We start from the raw sequence: 26,736 nt of genomic DNA, 5'->3' as shown, positions 1-26,736 counted from the left end.
ATCTTTTGTCATTTAATCTCTCCTTCCATTTATCACAGACCTTTCCTTTTGTTCTTTCCTCCCCTCCCCACCCTTTGCCTTCCCCTGCACTTGCTTAAAATCTGTTATAGCTCGAACTTTTTCCAGTTCTGACGAAGAGTCATCGACCTGAAACGTTAACTCGGTTTCTCTCCCCACAGATGCTGCCTGACCTGCTGAGTATTTCCAGCATTGTCTGTTTTTTTTAATCCCATTCCTAAATGTTCCCCAGTCTGAGGAAAAACCCATGCTGCATGGCTGTTCAACTAACTGCGGGAGTTATAGAACAATGACAACAAAAGATTGCCTTTACAAAATGCCTTTACTGCAGTAAATCAGACCAAGGCATTTCATAGGGGCGTAATCAAACAAGAATTGATACTGAGCCAGAGAAGAAGACATTAGGACAAAGGCCCATTATTTATAATTTGACTTCCTCTGATGTAAATACTTCAGTTCAATGAATCACCTTTACTGGAGTCGCTGTGGTTTATTCCGTTGGGAGGCACACCCGCGGTCACTTGATGTAGCTGACATGAACGTCAACTAGGTTGCTCTGTGCTTTTCCACAGCAATCTGTCTGCCCATAGCACAAAGAACAGCCAGGAGTTTTCTGAATGCCTCCCTCTTGGTGTCAGTAAGTGTTCACCAAGCTAGTGTTCACAACTAGGTCGTTAAGAAGGCATGTGGAACACTTGCCTTTTTTAGCCGAGGCATAGAACATAAGAGCAGGGAGGTTATGCTTGAACTGTGTAAAACACTGGTTAGGCCACAGCTAGAGTACTGTGTGCAGTTCTGGTCACCACATTACAGGAACGATGTGATTGCACGAGAGAGGGTACAGAGGAGATTTACAAGGATCTTGCCAGGACTGGAGAAATTTAGCTATGAGGAAAGATTGGATAGGCTGGGGTTGTTTTCATTGGAACAGAGGAAGCTGAGGGGAGACCTTATTGAGGTGTGTAAAATTATGAGAGGCCTGGATAGGGTGGATAGGAAGGACCTATTTCCCTTAGCAGAGGGGTCAACAAACAGGGGGCATAGATCTAAAGTATTTGGGGGGAGGTTTAGAGGGGATTTGAGGGGAAATTTTTCACCCAGAGGGTAGTAGGAGTCTGGAACTCACTACCTGAAAGGGTGGTAGAGGCAGAAACCCTCACCGCATTTAAAAAGTGACTGGATGTGCACTTGAAGTGCCGCAACCTACAGGGCTACGGCCCAAGAGCTGGAAAGTGGGATTAGGCCGGATGGCTCTTTGTCGGCCGGACCTTCCGTGCTATAAATTTCTATGTTTCTAACTGAAAAATGGCCCTGACTGTCTGGTTCAATATATTGAATGCACCTGCGACTGCTGTGTGTGTGTGGAGTTTACAAAACAAAGTGACTGTTCCATGTGGCTCATGTGTTGGAAATGAGGTTCATTAAGGTCTGTATCCTGACACAAATTAGATGGGGCAGGTCGGATGCTGGATCTGTGTCCGACATCTGTTCACACCTCATTCACCCACCGCCCCCCCCGCCCCCCATTTCTGTTAGTTCCGTATCTTCAATGTCCTGCATTTCACCATGTGCTTCCTCAAGTACTCGGTTGTATATCTGTCACACGGTGTGTGTGTGTGTGTGTGTGTGTGCGTGTGGTGTTTGTGCGAATGTCTGATGATTCATGTTCTGCTGACTGTCCCTCTCTGGCTGCTTGCCCCAGAGCATTTCACTCCCTTTGCTCTATGAAAAGAGCAGACGGGCCAATATGAGTAATAAGCACACATTTAATTATTTAGGGATTGCATTATCATTACATAACTTATTATACACAATCTGAGTGTGTGAATAAAGTGATCTAACATATGATGCCAATATTAGATTCCATGATTAATATAGCACATACCAATGGCATAAGTACGACCCAACCTCATCAGGCTCAACGCCTTTGCAAGCCTCCCTATTAATTCCAAAGTTGTCCTGAGGGAGGAAATGGAGTCCACTCCTTAACCACCCATTATGTGCAAGTTTTGCCTTTAAACAAAAGAGAAATGTGGATTAAGCCAAGATGATTTGGAACACTGCAATTCATTAATTTTCCGGTGTCAGTGCAGCAATTATTTTGGATGCATCTGTAACAGTTACCACTTAAACTTTATTCTATATCTATATTCATCTCTATATGAAGCCAGAGTGATTTGGCTCAGCAATTCATTCGTTTTTCTGAGTACAGCGCTTTTTTTGTACATAGCCATAACAACTATTGTTTAACTCCATCTCTGTATCTGTACGTTATAATAATATTCTTGCCCTTTCTTGGTGTCCTTTTTCAAGTTGAGCACCTTCTTCAGAGCCTCCTTCCACCTGGTCACAGCAGCTAACCCCACGGCGCTGTGCTCTCTCCCGTATAAGCCACACTTTTTACCAGAGTCGCACCAAAAAAGCCAACTCTTTGGTTGCAATCTAGCAGTACTCATGTGACTTTGGGAATGAAATGGATCTTTCGAATTTGACACTAAGCGATTACTAAAAAGCACTCCACAAAATGTTCATGATTTATATACGAGCAAAGAAGCTCATTAACTGCTTGAGGAATGTGAAATAACCATTATTATGGGTGTTTCATGTCAGTCCTTTCCACAAAGCTATGTTGCATGAACTGGCTTCAGCCAGCAGAGCTCTTGTTCATGATTATGATTGGTGAGCTATAAAGAAAGACTTGCATTTATATAGCGCCTTTCATGATCACTGGATGTCTCAAAGCGCTTTACAGCTAATTAAGTACTTTTGGAGTGTAGTCACTGTTGTAATGTGGGAAACACGGCAACCAATTTGCGCACAGCAAGCTCCCACAAACAGCGATGTGATAATGACCAGATAATCTGTTTTTGTTATGTTGATTGAGGGATAAATATTGGCTCAGGACATGAGGGATAACTCCCTCTGCTCTTTTTCAAAATAATGGCCATGGGATCTTTTATGTAAACCTGAGAGAGCAGACTTGGTTTAACGTCTCATCCGAAAGATGGCACCTCTGACAATGCAGCACTCCCTCAGCACTGCACTAAAGCTACAAAAGATTACTCTTTTTATTATCAAGAAAAACACTGAAAATGAATGATGTAATACAAGTAAAAAGCTTTTCTGCACTGGTGCAATATTGTGTGTTGGTGTGTTGGGATAACTATACCCAAGTGGATGCCTTTGCCGTGCAGAATCATATCTGGAACAATAACCCAAAGATTCCCATGCCAGTGTATAAAATTATGAGGAGCCTAGATAGACTGAATAGGAAGGATCTATTTCCCTTTGCGTAGTGGTCATTGATTTCAAGTAATTGATAGCAGGATTAGAGGGCAGTTGAGGAGAATATTTTTCACTCAGAGGGTGATGTGGGCCTGGAACTCACTGCCTGAAAGTGTGGTAGAGGCAGAAACCCTCAATTAAAAAGTACTTGGATATGCACTTGAAGTGCCGTAACCTACATGGCTATGGACATGAGCTGGAAAGTCAGATTAGGCTAGATAGCTCTTTTTTCAGCCGGCACGGACACGATGGACCGAATGGCTTCTTCTGTGCAGTAAATGTCTTGGTTAAAACATTTTATTTGATTTTAGATATTGTACATAACCTAGAATGAGGGATAGTCCTCTGCTTCATGTAACCCATCTGTCCTAAATAATGTTACAGGATAGGCAGAAATATTAACAATCGGTAAAATGTAGTTAGGGAAATATATTCTTAGAATTCCTCATGCAACACCAATAAACGTATGGCCAGATTAAGACAAGATGAATTTGCAAGTTTCTCGAATTAGCAGTTGGCCTCAAAAATGTTCAATTTTGTTCCAAGCCATATTAGAAAGTTTTGACATTTTACCGTGGAATATATAGTTGCCTGTGTTACTGAGATTGAAATATACTATATTGTGAAGCACTACTAACAACTATCAGGCCTGGTGACCAATGTACAAGGGAAGTTCCCCACAAACCAAACGGTTGTGCATTAAGCCAACACTGTCGCTATTGACAACTCTTCACAATGGGTTTTGCCAGCTGGAAACCCAGGGGGAATGTGATCACAGAATCCTACAGCACAGATGCCAGGCAATGGCCATCTCCAAAAAGTGAGAGCCCAACCACCAGCCCATGACATTCAACAGCATTACCATCGCCGAATCCCCCACCATCAACATCCTGGGGGGTCACCATTGACCAGAAACTTAACTGGGCCAGCCACATAAATACTGTGGCTACAAGAGCGAGTCAGAGGCTGGGTATTCTGCGGCGATTGTCTCACTTCCTGACTCCCCAAAGGTTTTCCACCATCTACAAGGCACAAGTCTTCTATGGCGAGAAAGCAGGAATGGTGTACTGAAGTTGCATGTTCAGCCATGAACTCATTGAATGGCGGTGCAGGCTAGAAGGGCCGAATGGCCTACTCCTGCACCTATTTTCTATGTTTCTATGTAAGTCAGGAGTGTGATGGAATACCCTCCACTTGCCTGGATGAGTGCAGCTCCCACAACACTCAAGAATCTCGACACCATCCAGGACAAAACAGCCCACTTGATCCCCATCCACCACCTTAAACATTCAGTCCCTCCACCACCGGTGCACCGTGGCTGCAGTGTGTACCATCTACAAGATGCACTAAGCAACTCGCCAAGGCTTCTTTGGCAGCACCTCCCAAACCCGTGGCCTCGACCACCTAGAAGGACAAGGGCAGCAGGCGCATGGGAACACCACCACCTCCACGTTCCCCTCCAAGCACACACCATCCTGACTTGAAAATGTATTGCCATTCCTTCATCGTCGCTAGGTCAAAATCCTGGAACTCCCTCCCTAACAGCACTGTGGGAGTTCCTTCACCACACGGACTGCAGTGGTTCAAGAAGGCGGCTCACCACCACCTTCTCAAGGGCCAATAGGGATGGGCAATGAACAAATTTTTTTAAAAGATGGAGGCCATTCAGTCCATCGTGCCTGCGCCGGCTCTCTGAATGAGTTATCCAATTATTCCCACTCCCCCGCTCTTCTCCCCATAGCCCTGAAAATGTTTCTATTTTGAGTAGAGATCTCATTCCCTTTTGAAAGTCACAATTGAATCTGCTTCCACCACCATTTCAAGCAATGCATTTCAGATCATCACAACTCACTGCGTAAAAACATTTCTCCTCATCTCCCCGCTTTTGGCTTTTTCCGTGTCCTCTGTTTACCGACCCTCCTGCCTACGGAAACAGTTTCTTCTTATCTACTCGATCAAAATCGCTCGGCGATTTGAACACTTCTAGTAAATCTCCCTTTATCCTTCTCTGCTCGAAGGAGAACAAGCTCAGTTTCTCTAGTCTCTCCACATAATTGAAACCCCTTCTCCCTGGCACCATTCAAGCAAATCTCCTCTGCACCCTCTCCAAGACCTCGATGTCCTTTCTAAAGTGTGGCGCCCAGAATTAGACACAATACTCGAGCTGAGGCCGAACCAGTGATTTATAAAAGTTGAACATAACTAGTTTGAAGGTTAACTGGCATAATTATTGGGCTGCATTACTACGAATGCACTTCCTGTTGCATGGTTGTACAAATCCATTGACAGTGACCACAAATAAGTTTGCAGCATTCACCATCCGACTTCAGGTGTGGCTCGGTGAGTAGCTCGCTCATATCTGACTCAGAAGGTTGCAGATTCAGTTCCCACTCCAGAGACTTGTGCACATAATCTAGGCTGACGCTCCAGTGCAGTACTGAGGGAATGCACTGTCGGAGGTGTCGTCTCTTGGATGTGACATTAAACCAAGATCCCGTCTGCCCTCTCAAGAGGATGTAAAAGATCCCATGATACTATTCGAAGAAGAGCAGGAGAGATCTCCCGGTGTCCTAGCCCCTCAATCAACATCACTAAAACAGATTATCTGGTCATTATCACATTGCTGTTTATGGGTGCTTGCTGTGCGCAAATTGCCTGCTACTTTTCCTATATTACAACAGTGGCTACACTTCAAAAGTACTTCATTGGCTGTAAAGTGCTTTGGGACATACTGAAGTTGTGAAAGACACTATATAAATGCAAGTCATCTTTGCTTTATTTATCAACAGTTAGAGGCCTCACTCACCCATCACCCTGTGCTCGCTGACCTACATTGGCTCCCGGTTAAGCAACGCCTTGATTTCAAAATTCTCATCCTTGTTTACAAAGCCCTCCATGACCTCGCCCCTCCCTATCTCTGTAATCTCCTCCAGCCCCACAACCCCCCGAGATGTCTGCGCTCCTCAAATTCTGCTCCTTTGAGCATCCCTGATTATAACTGCTCAACCATCGGTGGCCGTGCCTTCAGCTGCCTGGGTCCCAAGCTCTGGAACACCCTCCCTAAACCTCTCCGCCTCTCTACCTCTCTTTCCTCCTTTAAGATGCTCCTTAAAACCTACTTCTTTAACCAAGCCTTTGGTCATCTGCCATAATTTCTTCTTATGTGGCTCGGTGTCAAATTTATCTGTTTTGTCTTATAACACTGTCGAGAAGCGCCTTGGGATGTTTTACTACGTTAAAGGAGCTATAGAAATAAAAGTTGTTGTTGTTGTAGTCAGTAAGTATTCACTGTAAAAATGAGAGGAAATGATAACAAAGATGAGAAATTGATGTATCAATCGTTTTTTTTTTGTTTTCCTAATCAGATTCGCTGTTGTTGGTGTCTGATCCTAACCAATACTTCTGGGTGTGTCAGGGTGTCATCAAAGTGGACAACATGGATGATGGCGAGGAGTTGGAGCTGACTGATGTATGTACTTTAACATTAAACTCATATCACACCACAATTGCATGCAATAACAATTTCTCTTTGTGGAAAACAGTCCCTCAGCTTAAATTGTTATTAATTGGAGAAAATACTCATTTCATAAAGAGGCTATTGTTGTCCATCTAAAAATTACAGAGGGCACGCCATGCCAGCTGAATCCAATGACATTTGTTGATGGGGTAACTACACTTGTGAGCAAGGGCTGCCCAGAAAATATATTTGACTTGGATTTTCAAAAGACAATTCAATGAAGTTCGAAGGGGATGAAAATCCTCAGAGCACTATTTATAGAACATAAGAACATAAGAAATAGGAGCAGGAGTCGGCCATTCGGCCCCTCGAGCCTGCTCCGCTGTTCAATAAGATCAAGGCTGATCTGATCTTGGTCTCAACTCCACTTCCCTGCCCGCTCCCCATAACCCTTGGCAACCTAGTTCAGGTGGGTTTTAAAAGTACTCCTGACACTATTAAAAGCAGGATATTCTCCTGGCCAACAGTTTTTTCCTCAACCAACACCACCGATAAAATAAAGTAGTGCTGATGCTGCGTTATATTCTTATAGAAACATAGAAACATAGAAAATAGGTGCAGGAGTAGGCCATTCGGCCCTTTGAGCCTGCACCACCATTCAATATGATCATGGCTGATCATTTTTGCAACTTTAGTACCCCATTCCTGCTTTCTCTCCACACCCCTTGATCCTTTTGCCATAAGGGTCAGATCTAACTCTCTTTTGAATATATCTAACGAACTGGCTTCAACAGTTTCTGTGGTAGAGAATTCCACAGGTTCACAACTCTCTGAGTGAAGAAGTTTCTCCTCATCTCGGTCCTAAATGGCTTACCTCTTATCCTTAGACCGTGACCCCTGGTTCTGGACTTCCCCAACATCGGGAACATTCTTCCTGCATCTAACCTGCCCAACACCATCAGAATTTTATATGTGCACTATTTTACCACAGTTTTAAATGGGCTGCTGTTTATCGCTAACATTACTGCGTGGAGGAAAATATACCCCGCCTGTGTTACTACAACAACTGCAACTTGCATTTACATAGCGGCTTTAACATAGTAAAGCATCCCAAGACTCTTACAATGAAAAGAATATCAGGAACCATGCATTCCATTCAGAGAACTGAACCTCTGCTTTCTGTTGAAGGAAGGAAGATACAGCGAAAACCTGATGTAAACCCGAAAGATGCAGAAAAGCTGGACAGATTATTTAAAAGAAAGAAAGACTTGCATTTATATAGCGCCTTTCATGACCACTGGACGTCTCAAAGCACTTTACAGCCAATGAATTACTTTTGGAGAGTAGTCATTGTTGTAATGTGGGATATGTGGCAGCCAATTTGCGCACAGCAAGCTCCCACAGTAACACGTTAACAGCAATGTGATGATGACAATCATCCACCCTTTCCCTCAGCGACTATCTGCCCCACCTGTGACAGAGACTGTGGTCCTTGTATTGGACTGTACAGCCACCTAAGAACTCATGTTAAGAGTGGAAGCAAGTCTTCCTCGATTCCGAGGGACTGCCTATGATGATGAATGACCAGATAATCTGTTTTTGTCATGTTGATTGAGGGATAAATATTGGGCAGGACACTGGGGAGAACTCCCCTGCTCTTCTTCGAAATAGTGTTCACCTGAGAGAGCAGACGGAGCCTCGGTTTAAGGCCTCATCCGAAAGACGGCACCACCGACAGTGCAGCACTCCCTCAGCACTGCACTGGAGTGTCAGCCTAGATTTATGGCGCTCCAGTCCTTGGAGTGGGACTTGAACCCACAACCTTCTGACTCAGAGGTGATTGTGCTGCCCACTGAGCCACAACTAACATTGAAGTTAACAGCTAACATAGAATTTACAACACGGACCAGGCCATTTGGCTCACACAACCCATGTCAGTGCTTACCCCTCCCCTCGAGCAAATAAACCAAATGACATTTACCCGCTGCTTCTTCATCCCTTCATCCCTTTAACCAATCTTAACCGCCGAACCAACCTAATCTTGAAGGCTGACATAGTTTCTACCGCAACCACCAACCCTGGGAATGCTTCCAAAGCCTGACAACGCTCTGATATTCCGGTGATCCCGAAAAAAAATATTATCACTAATGCCGGAAATATCGCCCATTCTGAGACCACGATGCAAAGTCTAGCCCAAGGTGTCACTCCTGTCCTCTCTTCCAAATCTCTTACCTTTAATTTTGTGCCGCGATGGTCTAAACAGCTTTTAAATATTCCACGTTCACTTATGTTCTTCCCAGGGAAGAATATAATTTGAACACTAGTCAAGATCGACATTTGGGGTAGTTCGATATTCCGCCACACACCCCTCCCCTAAATTGGACAGGGCAGTGGTGGAGAATGAGGGGGAAGTCAGGCAGCGAGGCCTCAAGTGCTCAACCTCAAGTTGCCTCCCCTTTTCCCCCAGCCTGGAAAACCACTGCATTGCCTGCTGCAGGTAAATGCCAGCAGGCCGGTGTGGCCTGGGAAGCTGTCTGATTTCCCCACTTACTGCCGCTGCCTTTGCCAATGGCAGGGACTGGATAGAGGCAGTTCCTGGGTGGTGGCAGAGGCCCATCTAAGTCACTGAGAGGAGTGATGAGGGCCTAGTAGTGGGCTCCTCTGCCTCCACATAAGCTCTGAATACGGACCTGTCGAAGGCCTCGGCCCTTTCTGAGGCCTGCAGTCAAATCGGTACTGTAGTCTTTGGGGCTCACCTTTCCCCTTGAAGGATGTTCCTCCCTTCTCCGATGCTGTCCTGGATGTCTCGCTGCCGGGGTACTGCATTTATGCCACTGTGTGACAGGCTTCCTCTCAGTGGCAGAAAGCCCAAGGGAGTCTGCGCTGCAACTCTAGTGAGGCCTAGAGAGCAAACTGGGCCGGGGTCAGGAGTTAGAGTTAAGGATCCATTGCTAGAGACCATTTTAACTTGGCACAGTATGACTCATTTTAGCTTAGATATTAGCTTAATAAGTCAGAAGAACAGTCTAATGCTCATATTTTTGAGATAAGAATTGCCATTTGTTTTGAGGCTTATTTTCATTCCACACCAATAAAATAGTCAAGTAAAACCCCAATAAATGCTTGATCACCAGGTTGCCTTTGACGTGTTGGGCTTCACTGCCGATGAGAAACTTTCTATCTACAAGCTGACCGGATCCATTATGCATTTCGGTAACATGAAATTCAAGCAAAAGCCAAGAGAGGAGCAGGCAGAAGTCGACACCCCTGAAGGTATATTTCTCAGTTTCAGTTTCAGATTTCTAATCACGCACAGTGTACTGGAGGAAGTATCAAGTGAAGAAACTAGAAAATGAGCTTGTCATGTACGCACCTGTAGTATGCTCATAGGTTTGTGGAGCCGTTGAATTGTGAGTGGCTTAGCCGGTCCCGTGATGTTCACAAGACTCAATAAAACCCCAGCCAGTTGGTCTAGGTCATCCACGACGAGGTATGCAGCTGTAATGAACAGGTAATGTGTAGTGTGACCTTTTTTAATGAACAAACTAGTTCTTAACAGCAATGTGTTGCTATGAATTATTAAGCAAAGAACTGATGAAGCAAATACATTACAGAGTTATTGCAACTAACATTAGTGACATTAACAGAACTATCAGGTCAATTGTCCTCTACTTTGCCAAATGCATGTGCTGTCCAGAGCGCATAATCTATTAGTCTTGTCTCTTCCCAAAAGAAGCAGTCGTTGACAGAAGTCTGTGATACAAGTAGCCTATAGATAAATCTAGGTAAAATATATCTGCACAGTATATTCTCTCAAACATTGAGAGTTATCTTGACTTTGGGCAACAGTGTAAAACAGGCCATCGTGAATCGTCATTTTACATCATTCCCAACTTTTCTTTCCATTGAAGTCACTGGAAATGGAAATGGGGCGAGATCTAAAACAGGGCAGCTGATTCGATATTGCCCGTTTCACACTATTGCCCAAAGTCAAAATAAGCTCAGTGTGTCTAAACAACCTAGTCATTTATGCAGTTGGTTGTTGTCACACACAGCTGACCTGTGATCTATACAGTATCAGTTTGCTCTCTGTCAATAAAAATTCTTGCCGATATTTCTCATTCGATACCTGATTGTTGCTTCAAAGTTTATTCCAGAAGGGATCAAAATGCAGACGTGAAGCCACATGGCAAACAGTAATGTGTGAACATACCTTAGTCGGAACTTATTTCATCAGTCAGAGCACAAAGATGTGACATCAAAGTAGATTAAATATGGAACTATAAACTGTTGATGGTACAAATAAAGCTGTACTGTTTTGATTCCTTAAAACACTCTATCATGGAGTTCTCAATCCCACTTCTCCTCTTTCCAGTGGCTGACAAGGTCTCCCACTTGATGACGATCAATTCGGGCGAATTGCAGAAAGGCATCACCAGACCAAGGGTAAAGGTCGGCAATGAATTTGTGCAGAAGAGCCAGAACATGGACCAAGTAAGCATAGTATCCAATTCTATTTTCATCTCTATATTATTCAATCCCTTTTGCCATTTAGAAAATCTATACAACAAAAATTTGCAGCAGTCAACATGCATTTCGTTTACTTGTTGCCAACTTTTCCCCTTCCTCCTCTCCAAAGGGTTTTAACTCCTGTTGAGGTAGGGTTATGCGGGCACCAAGTGCTCTCCAGTGCCTCACTAAAGTGACCCTTCTTCCTGTGTAAGCCAAGACTGGAAGTGCGGGCAAAGTGTTTGACCGCGGGGCAGGTAGTGGACAAGCCGAGCCTGTCGTCACCCAAAGTCCGCACGTGTCCACTTCCCACCACAGGCCACTGGATGTTAATCAGGACCAGGAACCAGGGCTGATTTTCCCCTTCCTAACCCAAAAGTGGTGAGGCAAATTGTATCACCCCCTTGCAGAAATCAGGTAACTTAGGACAGGCTGGGAATCGAACCTGGGACCCTTTGGTCTACAATGCTCAGTTGCACCAACTGAGCGATTGGAAAACCACACCATCTGTTCAAGAATATTGCTCTGGTCATTCGCCGGCTTAGAAGACGGTAGTTTTACTGGGTGTTAAAATGCTATGGACCCAGAAGATTGCAAAGACGAGAAACCCACTTTTGCTTCTTTTCAACTCACCAGAAGGTAGAGTGACTTATCCGGCCCTCACCTGGTATCTGTACACAGTACAGGAGTGGGCCACTGGACCAGCAACAAGACCAGAAACTCTGAAACTTTATCTTTTCTAAAGCCAGGGACACTGGGACCAATTGTAGGCCCTATTGCTTCACCCAAACTGAGGAATCAATCAGGACACACACACTGGGCTTGATTTTAACCCTCCCTCCCGTCACCCGGGGGGAGGGGGGCAGGGGGTGTGCAGAGAGGGCGGTTATAATGGAGCGTGTGGCCGGGGGGGGGGAAGGGGGGGGCGGGATTAATCCACTCCTTTCCGCACACCGAGCTGTCAGCGTCTTCTTTAAACATGCCGATCGGGCTCAGGTGCCGTAACCGAGGCCTGGTCTGGCATTTTAATCTGAGGCCTGGGCGGTGGCGCCTTCCCCGCCAAGCCAAGCCTGCTGGGAACAGCAGCCGAAAGAGGCCCAGAAAGGTGAGTCTTTGCATTTTCGTTTCCGTGTTGACCAGGAGGAGCTGGAGTGCTCATACAGGCCCCGCATGGAAACCTTGGCCACCTCTTCCCCACCCCCGATGGGGATTCCTCCCCTTCCCCCAGAGCCCTTTGATGGATTTAGCTTGTGCCGAGACCATTCCTGGCAGTGGCCTCCTGCTGCCCGACCTCCCACTCCCGCCCGCCCGCCAGGCAGCAATTCCCGCCAGGTTCGGGCGGCATTCCGCGCTCGCTCATGTATATGACGGCCAGGGAGTTAATATTTCTCCGGGCCTCAGCACGTGAGCTTGTCACTCGCACTGGTCCACCCGTAACACCTCCCACCCCCACCCCACCACACGGGCCGATCCCACCGCAAGATAAAATCGAGGCCACTCCCACAGACGAAGAATGGATCATCTTCAATCCGTGGGAGCCGTCTGCCAGTAACCTTCAGGAAAAGAACGACTATAAAGAATGGGATTTTATTTTTTTGCTCTCTTTCAGTGCTACAATGCGATTGGAGCGTTGGCGAAGGCCGTTTATGACAAGATGTTCAAGTGGATGGTTTTGAGAATCAACAAGATGTTGGACACCAAGTTACAGCGCCAGTACTTCATAGGCGTGCTGGATATTGCTGGCTTTGAGATCTTTGAGGTACAGAAAGAAAGAGAAAGACTTGCATTTATATAGCACCTTTCACGACCACCGAATGTCTCCAAGTGCTTTACAGCCAATGAAGTACTTTTGGAGTGTAGTCACTGTTGTAATGTAGGAAATGAGGCAGCCAATTTGCGCACAGCAAGCTCCCACAAACAGCAATGTGATAATGACCAGATAATCTGTTTATGTTATGTTGATTGAGGGATAGATATTGGCCAGGCCACCGGGGATAACTCCCCTGCTCTTCTTCGAATTAGTGCCATGGGATCTTTTACGACCACCTGGGAGAGCAGATGGGGTCTTGGTTTAACGTTTCATCTGAAAGGTGGCACCTCAGACAGTGCAGCACTCCCTCGGCATTGCACTGGAGTGTCAGCCTAGATTTATGTGCAGAGGCAAGAGAGCTACCCACCGAGCCACAGCTGACACCAGAGGCTTACCGTGCAGCAACTTTAGCACACAAGCCGGCAAAAAAAGAAACAACCATACTTTGTCACCCATAATAGTTAAAGCAGAAATCTACCCGAAGTCAAATTTTGTAAATCAACAAAGTCTTTTACCAAGCGGAAATGGTCCCTTTAATTGTATTTTGGGTGCGCAGCCCCGTTAATGGGCTGCATGACCCATTTAAATTCCCCCAGAGACACGGTTTTTCCTATTTTAAAGCCGGCAAGCGGCCTGCGTGTGAGCTCCAGACAGCTGCACAGATGCGCGTCCCCACAGCTTAAAGGGAACACTTCCTGGCGGATAGTAAATTTTGACTTTGGGCAATAGTGTAAACTGGGCGATATCGGAGTCGCCACTTGTTGGTCAGTGCAGGTTAGGGGAGATGATCCGATATCATCGAATCATAGAATGGTTCCAGCACAGAAGGAGGCCATTCGGCCCATTGAGCCTGTGCCGGCTCTCTGCAAGGGCACTTCAAACTACTCCCATTCCCCCGCCCTTACCCCACAGCCGTGCAAAATACATTTCCTTCAGGTGCTTATCCAACTCCACTTTGAAAACCAGGATTGAGTATGCCGCCACAGGCTCAATGGGCCGAATGGCCTCCTTCTGTGCTGGAACCATTCTATGATTCGATGATATCGGATCATCTCCCCTAACTTGCACTGACCAAGAGGTGACTGCTCCAATAACACCCAGTTTACACTATCGGCCAAAGTCAAAATTTGCTACCTTTTCGGGCGATGCATTCCAGATCCTCATATTGTTCGTTTGACACAATTGCCCTAAGTCAAAATTGAGCCCCAATGTTCTGAAAAGCCTGGTCCTGCCATATTGTGAAGAAATCAGCTCGAGGGACTGAGGAATGGATCAGCGAGACAAAATACAAGTTTTATTCATTGGAGTTAGATTAGGTGTTACTCCCTGCTGGTGGTGAAATGCATTTTAAGACCAGAATTCAGGTGATGTCAGAGCAGAATTTTTCACAGCACAGATAGATAAAAATATTTTGCCCTGTAACAAGTGGAACTTTCAGCCTAGTCATGTATGGATTGGCTTACAAACAGAGCCTCGGGACACACGTAATTATGAAGGGCTTTGAGAGGGTGAACGTAGAGAAGATGTTTCTACTTGTGGAGAGTCCAAATCTAGGGGCTGTAAATATAAAATAGTCACCAATAAATCCAATAAGGAATTCAGGAGAAACTTCTTTACCCAGAGTGCGGTTAGAATGTGGCACTCGCTACCACATGGAGTGGTTGAGGCGAGTAGCATAGATACACTTAAGGGGAAGCTGATAAAGACATGAGGGAGAAAGGAATAGAGGGTTATGCTGATGGGGTGAGATAAAGTAGGCTGGGAGGCTCGCGTGAAGCTTGAACACTGATGTAGACCAGCTGGGCCGAATGGCCTGCTTCTGTGCTGTACATTTTATGTAATGCATTACAGCCTCAGAGGTGCAAAAGTCTGTTTGAAAATTAGAGTTTTGAGGGGGCGAGGGATTGATCGACAAAAGATGAACTTAAAAAATTGGAAGTAAAATTTTAGTTCTAAATATATAAAGCTGTTTCATTCTGGATGTTAAGTTAATAAGAATTGCCAATTAATCGCGCAATCAATTAGAAGTTGGGCGAACACATCGAAAAGGAGGCTCATTCTTACTCTCCGCTAATCTTATCCTTTCGCAGTTCAACAGCTTTGAACAACTCTGCATTAACTTCACCAATGAGAAACTGCAACAGTTTTTCAATCACCACATGTTCGTCCTGGAACAGGAGGAATACAAGAAAGAAGGGATTTTCTGGGAGTTTATTGACTTCGGCATGGACCTTCAAGCCTGCATTGAGCTGCTGGAGAAGGTAATTCAATCACTTTAAAAAAAAAAGTCACATAAGCACATGCAAAAAAGGAAACTAGTGTGGTTGCTGGAAACCTGAGAATAAACGATAAAACGCCGGCGAGAAGAAACCCATTCATGGTCTAAAAATTCCAGCTGCGCGCACGAGTGTGCTCGGGGGCCTGAATACTGAGGCCCGAGGTGACCCCCTGGCGTTTGTTGTGAATTCCGCACTCAATCAAGTCAGGCACTTTATTGCTGTGAAGTAAAACCATTCCAGGTGCCCGGTGCCGACATCACACACTCCAAGTATGGCGCACTTAGACGCAGAGTAAATCTCTGTGCCAACACTGTGACTCAGCCCCAGAAGAATGGCATTCCTGGCATTTTACATCGTGGCATTTTCCATTTTCCAAATCTTGCACCAACCGTCCAGTCACCTCTTTGAGCAAGATTGCCAATTAGTACCAAACTGAAGGCAGTTTTATGCCGTTGTGCCATGCCTTTTAATAATTTGGTTCCGATAGCGCAAACTCACTCTGCATAGCGGCTTTCCCTTCTGGGTCGCTAACAATGGCACAATTTTGATTTATTGCAGTGACAATTATTCTGCTATTTCTTTCCAGCCCATGGGCATCTTCTCCATCCTGGAAGAACAATGTGTGTTCCCCAAGGCCACTGATGCAACATTCAAGGCTGCCCTGTATGACAATCATTTGGGCAAGTCCAACAATTTCCTGAAACCGAAAGGTGGACGAGGCAAGGCGGAAGCCACCTTTGAGCTTGTCCACTACGCCGGCACAGTAAGTATTAGCCTCTTCAGCGAAAGTTCACCACACTGAAATTCCACAGCTGTTACAAAAAGACTTGTGAGGGCGGCCGGTGAAATGGGTGGACACCAGCAATTTCAAACAGGCTGATGGCAAATCCATTCTGAAGTCAATTGGAAAAGAAAATGGGGGGGCGGTGTGAGTCGGCCACGCCGATTGGCCGACAGCCTGTTTCGCGCAATCACCATTGGCCAATTACACTTCCTCAATTACACCCGTGTTTGAATAAATGACTGTTTATATCAGGGGGATTTCAATTCGGCCACTTCTGTGCTTTAGATAAATCCAGCTATTGCCGCTCAAATTGTGGAACCTCGCTAAACTCGGTTAAAGTAAACTGCAAGACAAAAACATGCCTGGCATCTACACTGACACAACAAGCCACTTGTGACGACAATTCCACGTGTGAAAACACATCACTCTTCCAAATCATCATTCATTCCTGTGAATCCCATATAGAAATGGGGCCCTAATTTGCATAAAGTGCACATGCGCCGTGACAGATCCAACGCATGCTCGGGAAAAGGGCCTCTGTGGGCGGATAGTTACGCTATTTGCTCATCTTCTGCCCAGTGAATGCCCATGAAATTCTTACACCTGGTAAAAGCGGGCGTAGGGTTTGCTTTTCCCAGCGGAACAGTTTAAAAAAAAAGATAATTTTTTTCAACCATTTTTACATTGAAAAACCTGTGCAATAAGGTAAGTCTATTTTAGCTCTGTTAAAATATTTACATTTATTTTCAAAAAATTTAATTTTTGTTTAAATATTTAATTAAATGCCACTTTAATTCACTTTAAATACGTAATGGTTTTTGTTTATTTATTTGTAGCGTAGATGTATCTTTTGGGTTATTCTCATTCATACTTGTGGGGTTTCCGTATGTACGGAATCACTATAAGCACAAATGGGGATTCCCGTCTGTCATTGGTTGGGCCGGCCCACATGATCCCAGGGGCACTTGTGAACCGAGTATGAGGCAGGTGGTTGTGAACCTGGTGGATGAACTGGTAATGTGTAGTGTGATTGTTAAACCTTTGTTAATAAACCAACTAGTTCTTAATAGCAATGTGTTGCTCTGAATTCTGAAGCAAAGAACCCATGAAGCGAATACATTACACTGCCCAACAAGGTCCCTGCCTGCAAGACTCCCGCCCCCCACAGTTAAAATCACCGCTGGTGCCGATACTATATTGCTCTTTCTCTTGCTCAGGTTGGCTACAGCACTCAAGGTTGGCTGGAGAAGAACAAAGACCCCTTGAATGAGACAGTGGTGGGTCTTTTCCAGAAATCTAGCCAGGTTCTGCTACCCATTCTCTTCAAAGAAGAGGAAACACCAGGTGAGTTACAGAGAACTCAAGGACATCTGTAGGCTGAACCAGAAAAAGGGATGAGCAAAAGATGACGCCCAATGCCATCAAGTATTAAGAACGGAGTACAGGTAGTAGAGAGGACAAAATGTATTTTCCTCTCCAAGTTCCTTGTCCAACTTGATAAATGTTTCAACGTTGATGAATTTTTGACTGAGCCTCCGTGAAGCGCCTTGGGACGTTTATCTACGTTGTGGGCACTGTACAGACACAGGTTGTTATTGGTGTCAGTGCTACAATAGTTCAGGTGAATGGAGACAGCAAGTGAAGGAGGGAGTGGCGCGAATTGTACAGAAGCACAGCCGGGTGAGCAGAGCAGAGGAGAAGGGAAACGCAGACACACACACACGGTATGGGCAGGACTAAAGCTGAACTTCAGCATTCTAGGTCATGCAGGTACCTGTTAATGCTCAGCCCTGTGCTTGAGTCGTCAGCTCCTGTTATGGCGCGGGGTGATGCACACATCCTTGCAATCCCTGGCTCGGACAATGGCATAGTCGAGCAGGTGCCAGTGTTTGCAGCGAGGGTGTTGCCACGATGCCTTGTACTTGACCACCAAGCTCATGGTCTACAGGGCTGTAGTAATACCCGCCCTCTTGTATGGCTCAGAGACGTGGACTGTGTATAATAGACACTTCAAGTCGCTGGAGAAATACCACCAACGACGTCTCCGCAAGATCTTGCAAATCCCCTGGGAGGACAGACGCACCAACGTTAGCGTCCTCGACCAGGCCAACATCCCCAGCATTGAAGCACTGACCACACTTGATCAGCTCCGCTGGGCAGGCCACATGGTTCGCATGCCAGACATGAGACTCCCAAAGCAAGCGCACTACTTGGAACTCTTTCAAAGGTGGGCAGAGGAAATGTTACAGGGACACCCTCAAAGCCTCCCTGATCAATTGCAACATCCCCACTGACACCAGGGAGTCCCTGGCCATAGACCGCCCTAAGTGGAGGAAGTGTATCCGGGAGGGTGATGAGCACGTTGAGTCTCATCGCCGAGAGAATGCAGAAACCAAGCGCAGGCAGCGAAAAGAGCGTGCGGCAAACCTGTTCCACCCACCCCTTCCCTCAATGACTATCTGTCCCACCTGTGACAGGGACTGTGGTTCTCGTATTCGACTGTACAGCCACCTAAGGACTCATGTTAGGAGTGGAAACAAATCTTCCTCGATTCCGAGGGACTGCCTATGATGATGATGTGCTTGAGTATAAAACGGTGAGGGCTTCCCATTTATTGTGCAATTGTTTATTTTATGAAAACATCTCGTTGCAGCTGGTGGTAAGAAGCAGAAGAAAGGCTCTTCTTTCCAGACGGTTTCTGCTTTCTACAGGGTAAGAGCTTTGCGCAGACTCCCGCCCCGCCCCCGCCAGGAGTAGTCGGCGAGCGTCTCTCTCTTACTCGTTATTTATTATTTTGCCTTTATCCCATTTTCGCACTTTCCTCCTCGCCTCTCCATTACCCTTTTTCTCATCGGTTGCCCTTCACATTTCTGGACACAAGGAAGAGTTCGTCATTTGGTCTTGTGCCCCATTCTTTACCTGCGCCATTCTGTGCTCCCTTTTGTGTCTTGCCCAATTTCACTTTATTGCAGCAATTTTCATTGTGCCATTTCTCGACATTGCAGGAGCAGCTGAACAAGCTGATGACCACGCTGCGGAGCACTGCTCCCCACTTTGTCCGCTGTATTGTGCCCAATGAAAACAAACAGCCAGGTGAGTCCAACTCTCTGTCCAGCCACCACAGTGACTCCAACCAAAAACGATTACATTGCTGCTTTTCGGTGGTTAAATTTGAAAAAGGAATCAGTATGAAAAAAGCATTCACTTTTCAACACGTGCACTTGAAATTAGTGATTGGCTCAACTATATCAGAATATGGACAATCACAAGAAGATACAGCGCAGAAACAGGCCATTCGGCCCATTTGATCCATGCCAGTGTTTATGCTCCACAAGAGCCTCTTCCCACGCCTCTTCATCTGACTGTATCATCATAAGAAAGACTTGTATTTATATAGCGCCTTTCACGACCACCGGACATCTCAAAGCACTTTACAACCAATGAAGTACATTTGGAGTGTAGTCACTGTTGTAATGTTGGAAACACAGCAGCCAACTTGCACACAGCAAGCTCCCACAAACAGCAATGTGATAATGGCCAGATAATCTGTTTTTTGCGATGTTGACTGAGGGATTAATATTGGCCAGGACAGCGGGGAGAATTCCCCTGCTCTTCTTTGAAATAGTGCCAGGGGAACTTTTACGTCCACCTGAGAGAGCAGACGGGGCCTCGGTTTAACGTCTCATCCGAAGCGTGGCACCTCTGACAGTGCTGCACTCTCTCAGCACTGCACTGGAGTGTCCACCTCAATTATATGCTCAAGTCCCTGGAGTGGGACTTGAACTCACAATCTTCTAACTCAGAGGAGAGAGTGCTACCCACTGAGCCACAGCTGACACTGTTATCCTACTCTCCCTCATGTATTTATCTAGCTTCTCCTCAAATGCTATTCGCCTCAACACGACCACCTCCAAGTTCCCCTCCAAGTCGCACACGATCCTGACTTGGAAATATATCAGCCGTTCTTTCGTCATTGCCCCCTCGCTCACAGCACTGTGGGAGCACCTTCACCACACGGACTGCAGCGGGTCAGGAAGGCGGTTCACCTCCACCTTCTCGAGGGCAATTAGGGATGGGCAATAATTGTTGGCCTTGCCAGTGACGCCCACATCCCATGACCAAATTTTTTTTTAAACTACTCCTTGTGGTAGCGAGTTCCACATTCTAACCACTCTCTGGGTAATCGCAAACAATTTTAATAACCAGGCAACAGTTCACAGTTAAATCAAGATTTAGAAACAAAGAAACATAGAAACATAGAAAATAGGTGCAGTAGTAGGCCATTCGGCCCTTCGAGCCTGCACCGCCATTCAATATGATCATGGCTGATCATTCAACCTCAGTACCCCACCCCATCCCAGCTGTTCCACCTGACTCAAGAATTCTGTGGAACAGAAATTAATGGGAAATAAACTACCAGGCTGGAATTCGAAGGTTGAGTGATAATAATTGTGATATATTCGTTACGACAACACAAACACACAACACACAAATTGGCTCCAGTATATCATGTGACTTTTATTATATTTACAGCAGCAGTTGCATTACTTCATGTAGTTCACTAGGTGGAGCTCTATATTGCAATGATGTCCAGTCAATAATGTGGGAGGTTGGTCCAACTCCTGTTGGAGTCCTATTAATCGCAATGTGACTTCTCTTCCAGGACAGTGTGATGCTGGCCTGGTTCTTCACCAGCTGGCCTGTAACGGTGTGCTGGAGGGAATCCGTATCTGCAGGAAAGGCTTCCCCAATAGACTGCAATACCCTGAGTTTAAACAGAGGCAAGTTCTACTCCAGTCGAGTTATCTGCAATCACAGCACAACAAGCACTGTGTGATTTAAGGCTCTAAATTACAATAACATAATCAAACCAGTCCATCGGGATCACTGGAGATAAAACACCATTGGATGTCAGATTATTCTTCAGTTATTTCCAAAAAGAGCAACAAATTGCATTTAGATAGCACCTTTAATGTAGTAAAACGTTCCAAAGCGCTTCACAGGAGCGTTATCAAAAACAACATTTGACACCGAGCCACATAAGAAGGTATTAGGACAGGTGACCAAAAGCTTGTTCAAAGAGGTGGGTTTTAAGGAGCATCTTAAAGGAGGAAAGAGAGGTAGAGAGGCAGAGAGGTTTAGGGGGGGATTTCCAGAGCTTAGGGCCCAGGCAGCTGAATGCACGGCTACCGATGGATGAGCGATTATAATCAAGGATGCTCAAGAGGGCAGAATTGGAGGAGCGCAGAGATCTCGGGGGGACGAGGGCTGGAGGAGGTTACAGAGATAGAGAGGGGCAAGGCTATGGAAGGATTTGAAAACAATGTTGTAAATTTTAATATCGCGGCGCTGTTGAACCAGGAGTCAATGCAGGTCAGCGAGCTCAGGGGTGATGGGTGAATGGGACCTTGTGCGAGTTAGGACACGAGCTGCCGAGTTTTGCATGATCTCAAGTTTATGGAGGGTGCAAGGTGGGCGGCCAGCCAGGAGAGCAATGGGATAGACGAGTCTAGAGGTAATAAAGGCATGGTTGAGGGTTTCAGCAACAGATGGGCTGAGGTATGGGGTGGTGACGGGCGATGTTATGGAGAGGTGGAAGTAGACGGTTTTGGTGATGGGGAGGATGTGGGATCGGAAGCTCAGCTCAAGGTCAAATGGGAAGCCAAGGTTGTGAACTGCTTGGTTCAGCCTCAGACAGCGACCAGGGAGAGGGAGAGGGAACAAATTTGTGAGCTGCAAAACCTGTGTCTGATTCAAAACAGCGAAAAAGAAAAAGCTGTAAACATAATACAATCTTTTGGTCTGCATAAAATTTGGATAATTTAACTCATTTAATTTTCGTTGTTTAGGTACCACATCTTGAACCCCAATGTCATCCCTAAGGGATTTGTTGATAACAAGAAAGCTTCAGAATTGGTCCTTGCTTCCATTGGCTTGGACGACAATGAATACAAAATTGGATACACAAAGGTAGTGTATCATCAGGTTCAATGGAAATGAATTCTGAAGTCACACAGAAGTTAATGTGGACAACTTCTGTGTCAGCCACTTAGGACGGAGATGAGGGGAAATTTCTTCACTCAGAGGGTTGTGAATCTTTGGAATTCTCTACCTCTGAGAGCTGTGGATGCTCAGTCATTGAGTATATTCAAGACTGAGATCAATAGACTTTCGGATATAAAAGGATCAAGGGGTATGGGGACAGTGCAGGAAAATGGAGTCGAGGTAGAAGATCAGCCATGATCTGATTGAATGGCGGAGCAGGCTTGAAGGGCCGAATGGCCTACTCCTATTCCTTAGGTTCTTATACGAGGTGTCAGTAGTTTGATTCATTTGGTATGAACATTGTCACACAGCTTTTTAATTCAATTTTACACTGATATTTGAAAATACACTCAGCCATGGGATCCAATGTCTATCATGAGAAACCTTTAGTTGCTCCACATTCTCAATTTTCATGCTACTTAATTCCTCATCAGTTCAAATTGCTTCTACTATATTTGACAAATTGCATCTCTATGACTACAAGAAGAATTTTCCAATGATAACCTGATAACTGTGCCATTGGACCTCAAACATCGAAAGTTTCAATCCCAGTCGTCAGTGTAAGATGATTAAAGGGATTGACGGGGTAGAGAGAGTGGAACTATTTCCTCTGGTGGGGAGTCCAGATTACAAGGGGGTATAACTTTAAAATGAGAGCTCTGTTGGACAGGGTTGATGGCAGAAAGCTCTCCTTCACACAAAGGGCAGTGGCAATCTGGAACACTCCCCCAGAAAGCTGTTGGGACTGGGGATGTCAATTAGAAATTTTGAAACTGAGATTGATAGGTTTTTGTTCGGTAAGGCCACCATAGGTTACAGAACCAAGGTAGGTGGATGGAGTAACGTTACAGATCAGCCATGATCTAAGTGAATGGCGGAACAGGCGCGAGAGGCTGAATGGCCTCCTCCTGGTCCTTTCACTGTTCATTTCAATCTTGGCTGGTAATCCTGGATTTACTCCAGATTCACATCAGAAATGAGACAGAATAATAAATGAGAATTCATGGAAATTTAAACTGTAATGGTTGCTGTGATCCTGGGCTGCCGAGGGTTTCTCAGTATGGGTCAGACATAGGTCAAAATCTCCCATTACTGCTCGCTATAACGGTTGATGTCTGTTCTATGTATTTGACAGGTGTTTTTCCGTGCTGGTGTCCTGGCTAAGCTAGAGGATTTCCGTGATGAGCGACTGGCAAAGATTATGTCGATGATTCAAGCTCGTGCCCGTGGGATGCTGATGCGCGTTGAGTTCAAAAAGATGCTGGACAGAAGGTAAGGCTTCATATTCAGTTAAATTTGACTTATGAATGTCCTGTAATAATGATATAGTGTGCATAATCTTGAAGGGATATTTTTCATGAAGCCATATGGAGGAACGTAGGGATTGCTAGACAGAAAGAGACCAAGGTCCGTCCACTTTGCTAACTTCTTCTTCGTCTTAGACGGTCCCTCGAATCGAGGAAGACTTGCTTCCATGGACATTGAATAAATTTAAGACAGATAGACAGTTTCTTAACCGATAAGAGAATAAGGGGTTATGGGGAGCAGGCAGGGAAGTGGACCTGAGTCCATGATCAGATCAGCCATGATCTTATTAAATGGTGGAGCAGGCTCGAGGGGCCATATGGCCTACTCCTGCTCCTATTTCTTATGTTCTTATGTAATTAAAAAGGGATGAGTTCAATGAGTTCACCGGTGTTTCAATGAAGGACCCAATATTCCAGGTCCCGAACTGCATATTGAAGGGTGGAAGACGCCTGTGTGTGGATTCTTTTAATGTGGGGTGGCCATTGCACACCAGCCACCGCACGGGCTTGACAGAGCTAGGTCCAGTGGCAAGGATTACACGGAGCTAGCACGCACACATATCGCAACGTGTGCTGGCCCATGCTGCCCCTGGGCCCTCACCTCTTCTGGGCCCCGAACTCATGCCTCTCCTGCGCCCCGGTCATGTCACTACACGATCACGCGCTGTTCCTTCGCCCCGACCTCGCCGCTCCTGCTGTACCTGACCGCGGTCCAATCACTGACCTGGACCTTGATGATGTCCAATCCAGTCGCCCTCTTCACTGTCATCGCCCTCCGAGTTCACCTTCTACCGTCCTGGTAGTTGCATGATATTACGATATTTGCGAATCACACAATCAATCTTTATCAATCAGTCTCCAACAGACACAGACATAAGGCGAGAAAAACTCCAGGGTGAAGAGCTTTGGAAACGATAGGCCCAAAGTCATCTTTTGTCCTCCCAAGTACTTACCGCATGCATACATATCTATATATGCATTTGAGATTTACTTTGTGCAAATCGCACAATCATGTAGTTTATGTGTATGCATGTTATACAAGTGTCTGCGGTATGTACAACCGTGCACAACTTAGCCTGGAAATTCCTGGCCAGCCTCCTGGGGGCCAATCATGGGCAGAGTCTGACTTCTGCCCATGCCTTAAATGCATCCCTGACCCTACCCGAAACCCAGGGGTCAGGACCATTTGCATCATCATCATCATAGGCAGTCCCTCGGAATCGAGGAAGACAGCCCTGTAGACCATGAGCTTGGTGGCAGTTTTGAGGGCCTGGTCTTCAAACACTCTTTCCCTCAGGTGGCCGAAGGCTGCACTGGCGCACTGGAGGTGGTGCTGAATCTCGTCGTCAAAGCCTGCTCTTGTTGATAAGAGGCTCCTGAGGTATGGGAAGTGGTCCACGTTGTCCAGGGCCGCGCTGTGGATCTTGATGACTGGGGGGGCAGTGCTGTGCGACGGGGTCAGGCTGGTGGCTGGTGCACACTTTGGGTGGGTACACGAATGATTGTCATGTAATGACTGAATAAAAAATGATGGGAAGGTGATATTGGAATGAATAAAGAGTAGGTTTGTTGAGACAGTTGGCTTTTTCTTGTTCCTCTAATCTTGTACGCTATTAAGATATATCTTCCTCATACTCTTTTATTTGCAGAATGGCACTAATAGTTATTCAACGCAATATCCGCAAATTCCTGCAACTCCGATTTTGGGGCTGGTGGAAGCTGTACACTAAGGTATTTATTGCAGATGGTTTGCTGTTTCTGATAGCCTTATCATGCTATGTAAAGGATGATTTATAATTGTGTTTCTAATAGCCTGAATTAAAAACGTGATGTTGGAATTAATAAAGAGTAGGTGGCTTTTTCTTGTTCCTCCAAAACTGTACGCTACTAAGATATATCCTGATATGCAAAGGATGTCTTACGATGTCCTTATCCTGAGCCGTATAGACTAGCTTTGATTCCCAGTGGGTGTCGGCCTGGTTGATCTCAGGCAGGGGGGAGGTTAGGGTGCTGCCATTGACCTGCATACCTCTAGTTTAGTGAAGGGAAAACTGACCAGGTTACTGCTTCTGAACGCTCATTCATCACTCTTGCTGGAAGCGCGCGTGTGTGTGTGTGGTTGTGGGATGAGAGCGGGAGCAGGTTGTGAGGTGAAACATCCTGTCAACACTTCCAGTCAAGGCTTACGTGTACATAATGAACAGGAGAATGTGGAACGCTCCACCACAGGGAGTGGTTGAGGCGAATAGCACAGATGCATTTAAGGGGAAGCTGGATAAGTCCATGAAGGAGAAAGGAAATAGAAGGATCTGCTGATAGGGTGAGATGGAGTGGGGTGGGAGGAGGCTCGGGTAGAGTGTAAACTCCAGCACAGACCAGTGGGGCCGAAGGGCCTGTTTCTGTGCTGTTGATTCTGTGTACTTCTGTGTAAAACTATCTTATTGAGAGGCTGTTGCAAATGATTCACTATAATTAGGGTCAATTAATTCAAGACAGGCAAAGTGTTTGATATGCCCTTTGAGAATCATTTGCTGCCGGTGCTTTTAGATTCCCTATGAGTTCTCTTGTAGCGAGCAGCATGGCATTTTGCAATGCATTGGAAATTTTTTTAAATTACATTACTTCACCCCTTTTTGCAAACAGTAAATACTTCTCAGGATATTGTAAAGTCGCACTATCTGGTTAAAAAGTGAAATGGATAAATGAATCTCCATTTAAAAGAAACCTCTCACCTTCTCAGGTTTAAGATTTGGATCACAGGTCACACACAGATGACCCAAAGGGTTTTAGGTGTCATAAGGCATTTTATGAAGGAGCAGTAGTTCAAATATAGTCAAGCACAACACACAAGAAGGATTGACATACGACCATGACAAGTAGCTGGTACTAGTCCCGATCGGACAGGCGGCTGGTGGCATGAACCACTCTTTTCTGCACCGTCTGCCCTGAAAAGCTCTTTAGATATCTCTTTTATTCTCTTTTTAGGGGTGGGCCTGGCGTAAAATAATGGACAGGACCATTTATCTATGATACGTTGAGTTCTTTGTCTCAATTCTTAGATGAAACCCTCCTCGACACATGCCTTTCCTGTTTATACTTTCCGAAGCCCCATTTCCCCTGTCCTTATCCTCCCGAGGTTGGAGTCAGACTGGCCATTCTTGGCCTTCAGATGCCCGTTATCAGTTATTTATGTTCACGCTGTTCAAGTCGCTTTAGCTATTGTACCATGGAGTGAATCATTA

General features: G+C 45.6%; 1 protein-coding gene and 1 long non-coding RNA gene across 2 annotated transcripts in view; one reads left to right on the top strand and one right to left on the bottom strand.

The window, feature by feature from the left end:
* The window catches only part of LOC139280516 (myosin-16-like), a 92,822-nt gene that overhangs the window by 19,812 nt on the left and 46,274 nt on the right, over positions 1-26,736 (top strand). Inside the window, exons 9-21 of the mRNA XM_070899997.1 lie at positions 6,669-6,772; positions 9,895-10,033; positions 11,136-11,254; positions 12,879-13,028; positions 15,170-15,340; positions 15,945-16,121; positions 17,360-17,486; positions 18,796-18,854; positions 19,148-19,235; positions 20,806-20,923; positions 21,992-22,112; positions 23,323-23,459; positions 25,144-25,225. Coding sequence (XP_070756098.1) covers positions 6,669-6,772; positions 9,895-10,033; positions 11,136-11,254; positions 12,879-13,028; positions 15,170-15,340; positions 15,945-16,121; positions 17,360-17,486; positions 18,796-18,854; positions 19,148-19,235; positions 20,806-20,923; positions 21,992-22,112; positions 23,323-23,459; positions 25,144-25,225 — 1,592 coding nt within the window. The remainder of the gene's footprint in view (positions 1-6,668; positions 6,773-9,894; positions 10,034-11,135; positions 11,255-12,878; positions 13,029-15,169; positions 15,341-15,944; positions 16,122-17,359; positions 17,487-18,795; positions 18,855-19,147; positions 19,236-20,805; positions 20,924-21,991; positions 22,113-23,322; positions 23,460-25,143; positions 25,226-26,736) is intronic.
* Positions 1,916-26,736, bottom strand: part of LOC139280518 (uncharacterized) — a 40,025-nt gene continuing 15,204 nt past the window's right edge. Inside the window, exons 2-3 of the long non-coding RNA XR_011596715.1 lie at positions 10,134-10,258; positions 1,916-2,031 (exon numbers count right to left, since the gene is read on the bottom strand). This is a non-coding gene — a long non-coding RNA (uncharacterized lncRNA). The remainder of the gene's footprint in view (positions 2,032-10,133; positions 10,259-26,736) is intronic.

Source organism: Pristiophorus japonicus, chromosome 15 (genome assembly GCF_044704955.1).
Source record: "Pristiophorus japonicus isolate sPriJap1 chromosome 15, sPriJap1.hap1, whole genome shotgun sequence".
Classification (NCBI taxonomy): Eukaryota; Metazoa; Chordata; class Chondrichthyes; family Pristiophoridae; genus Pristiophorus; species Pristiophorus japonicus.
Note: the sequence above shows the minus strand (reverse complement) of the source record. Positions and strands in the feature narration are given on the sequence as shown.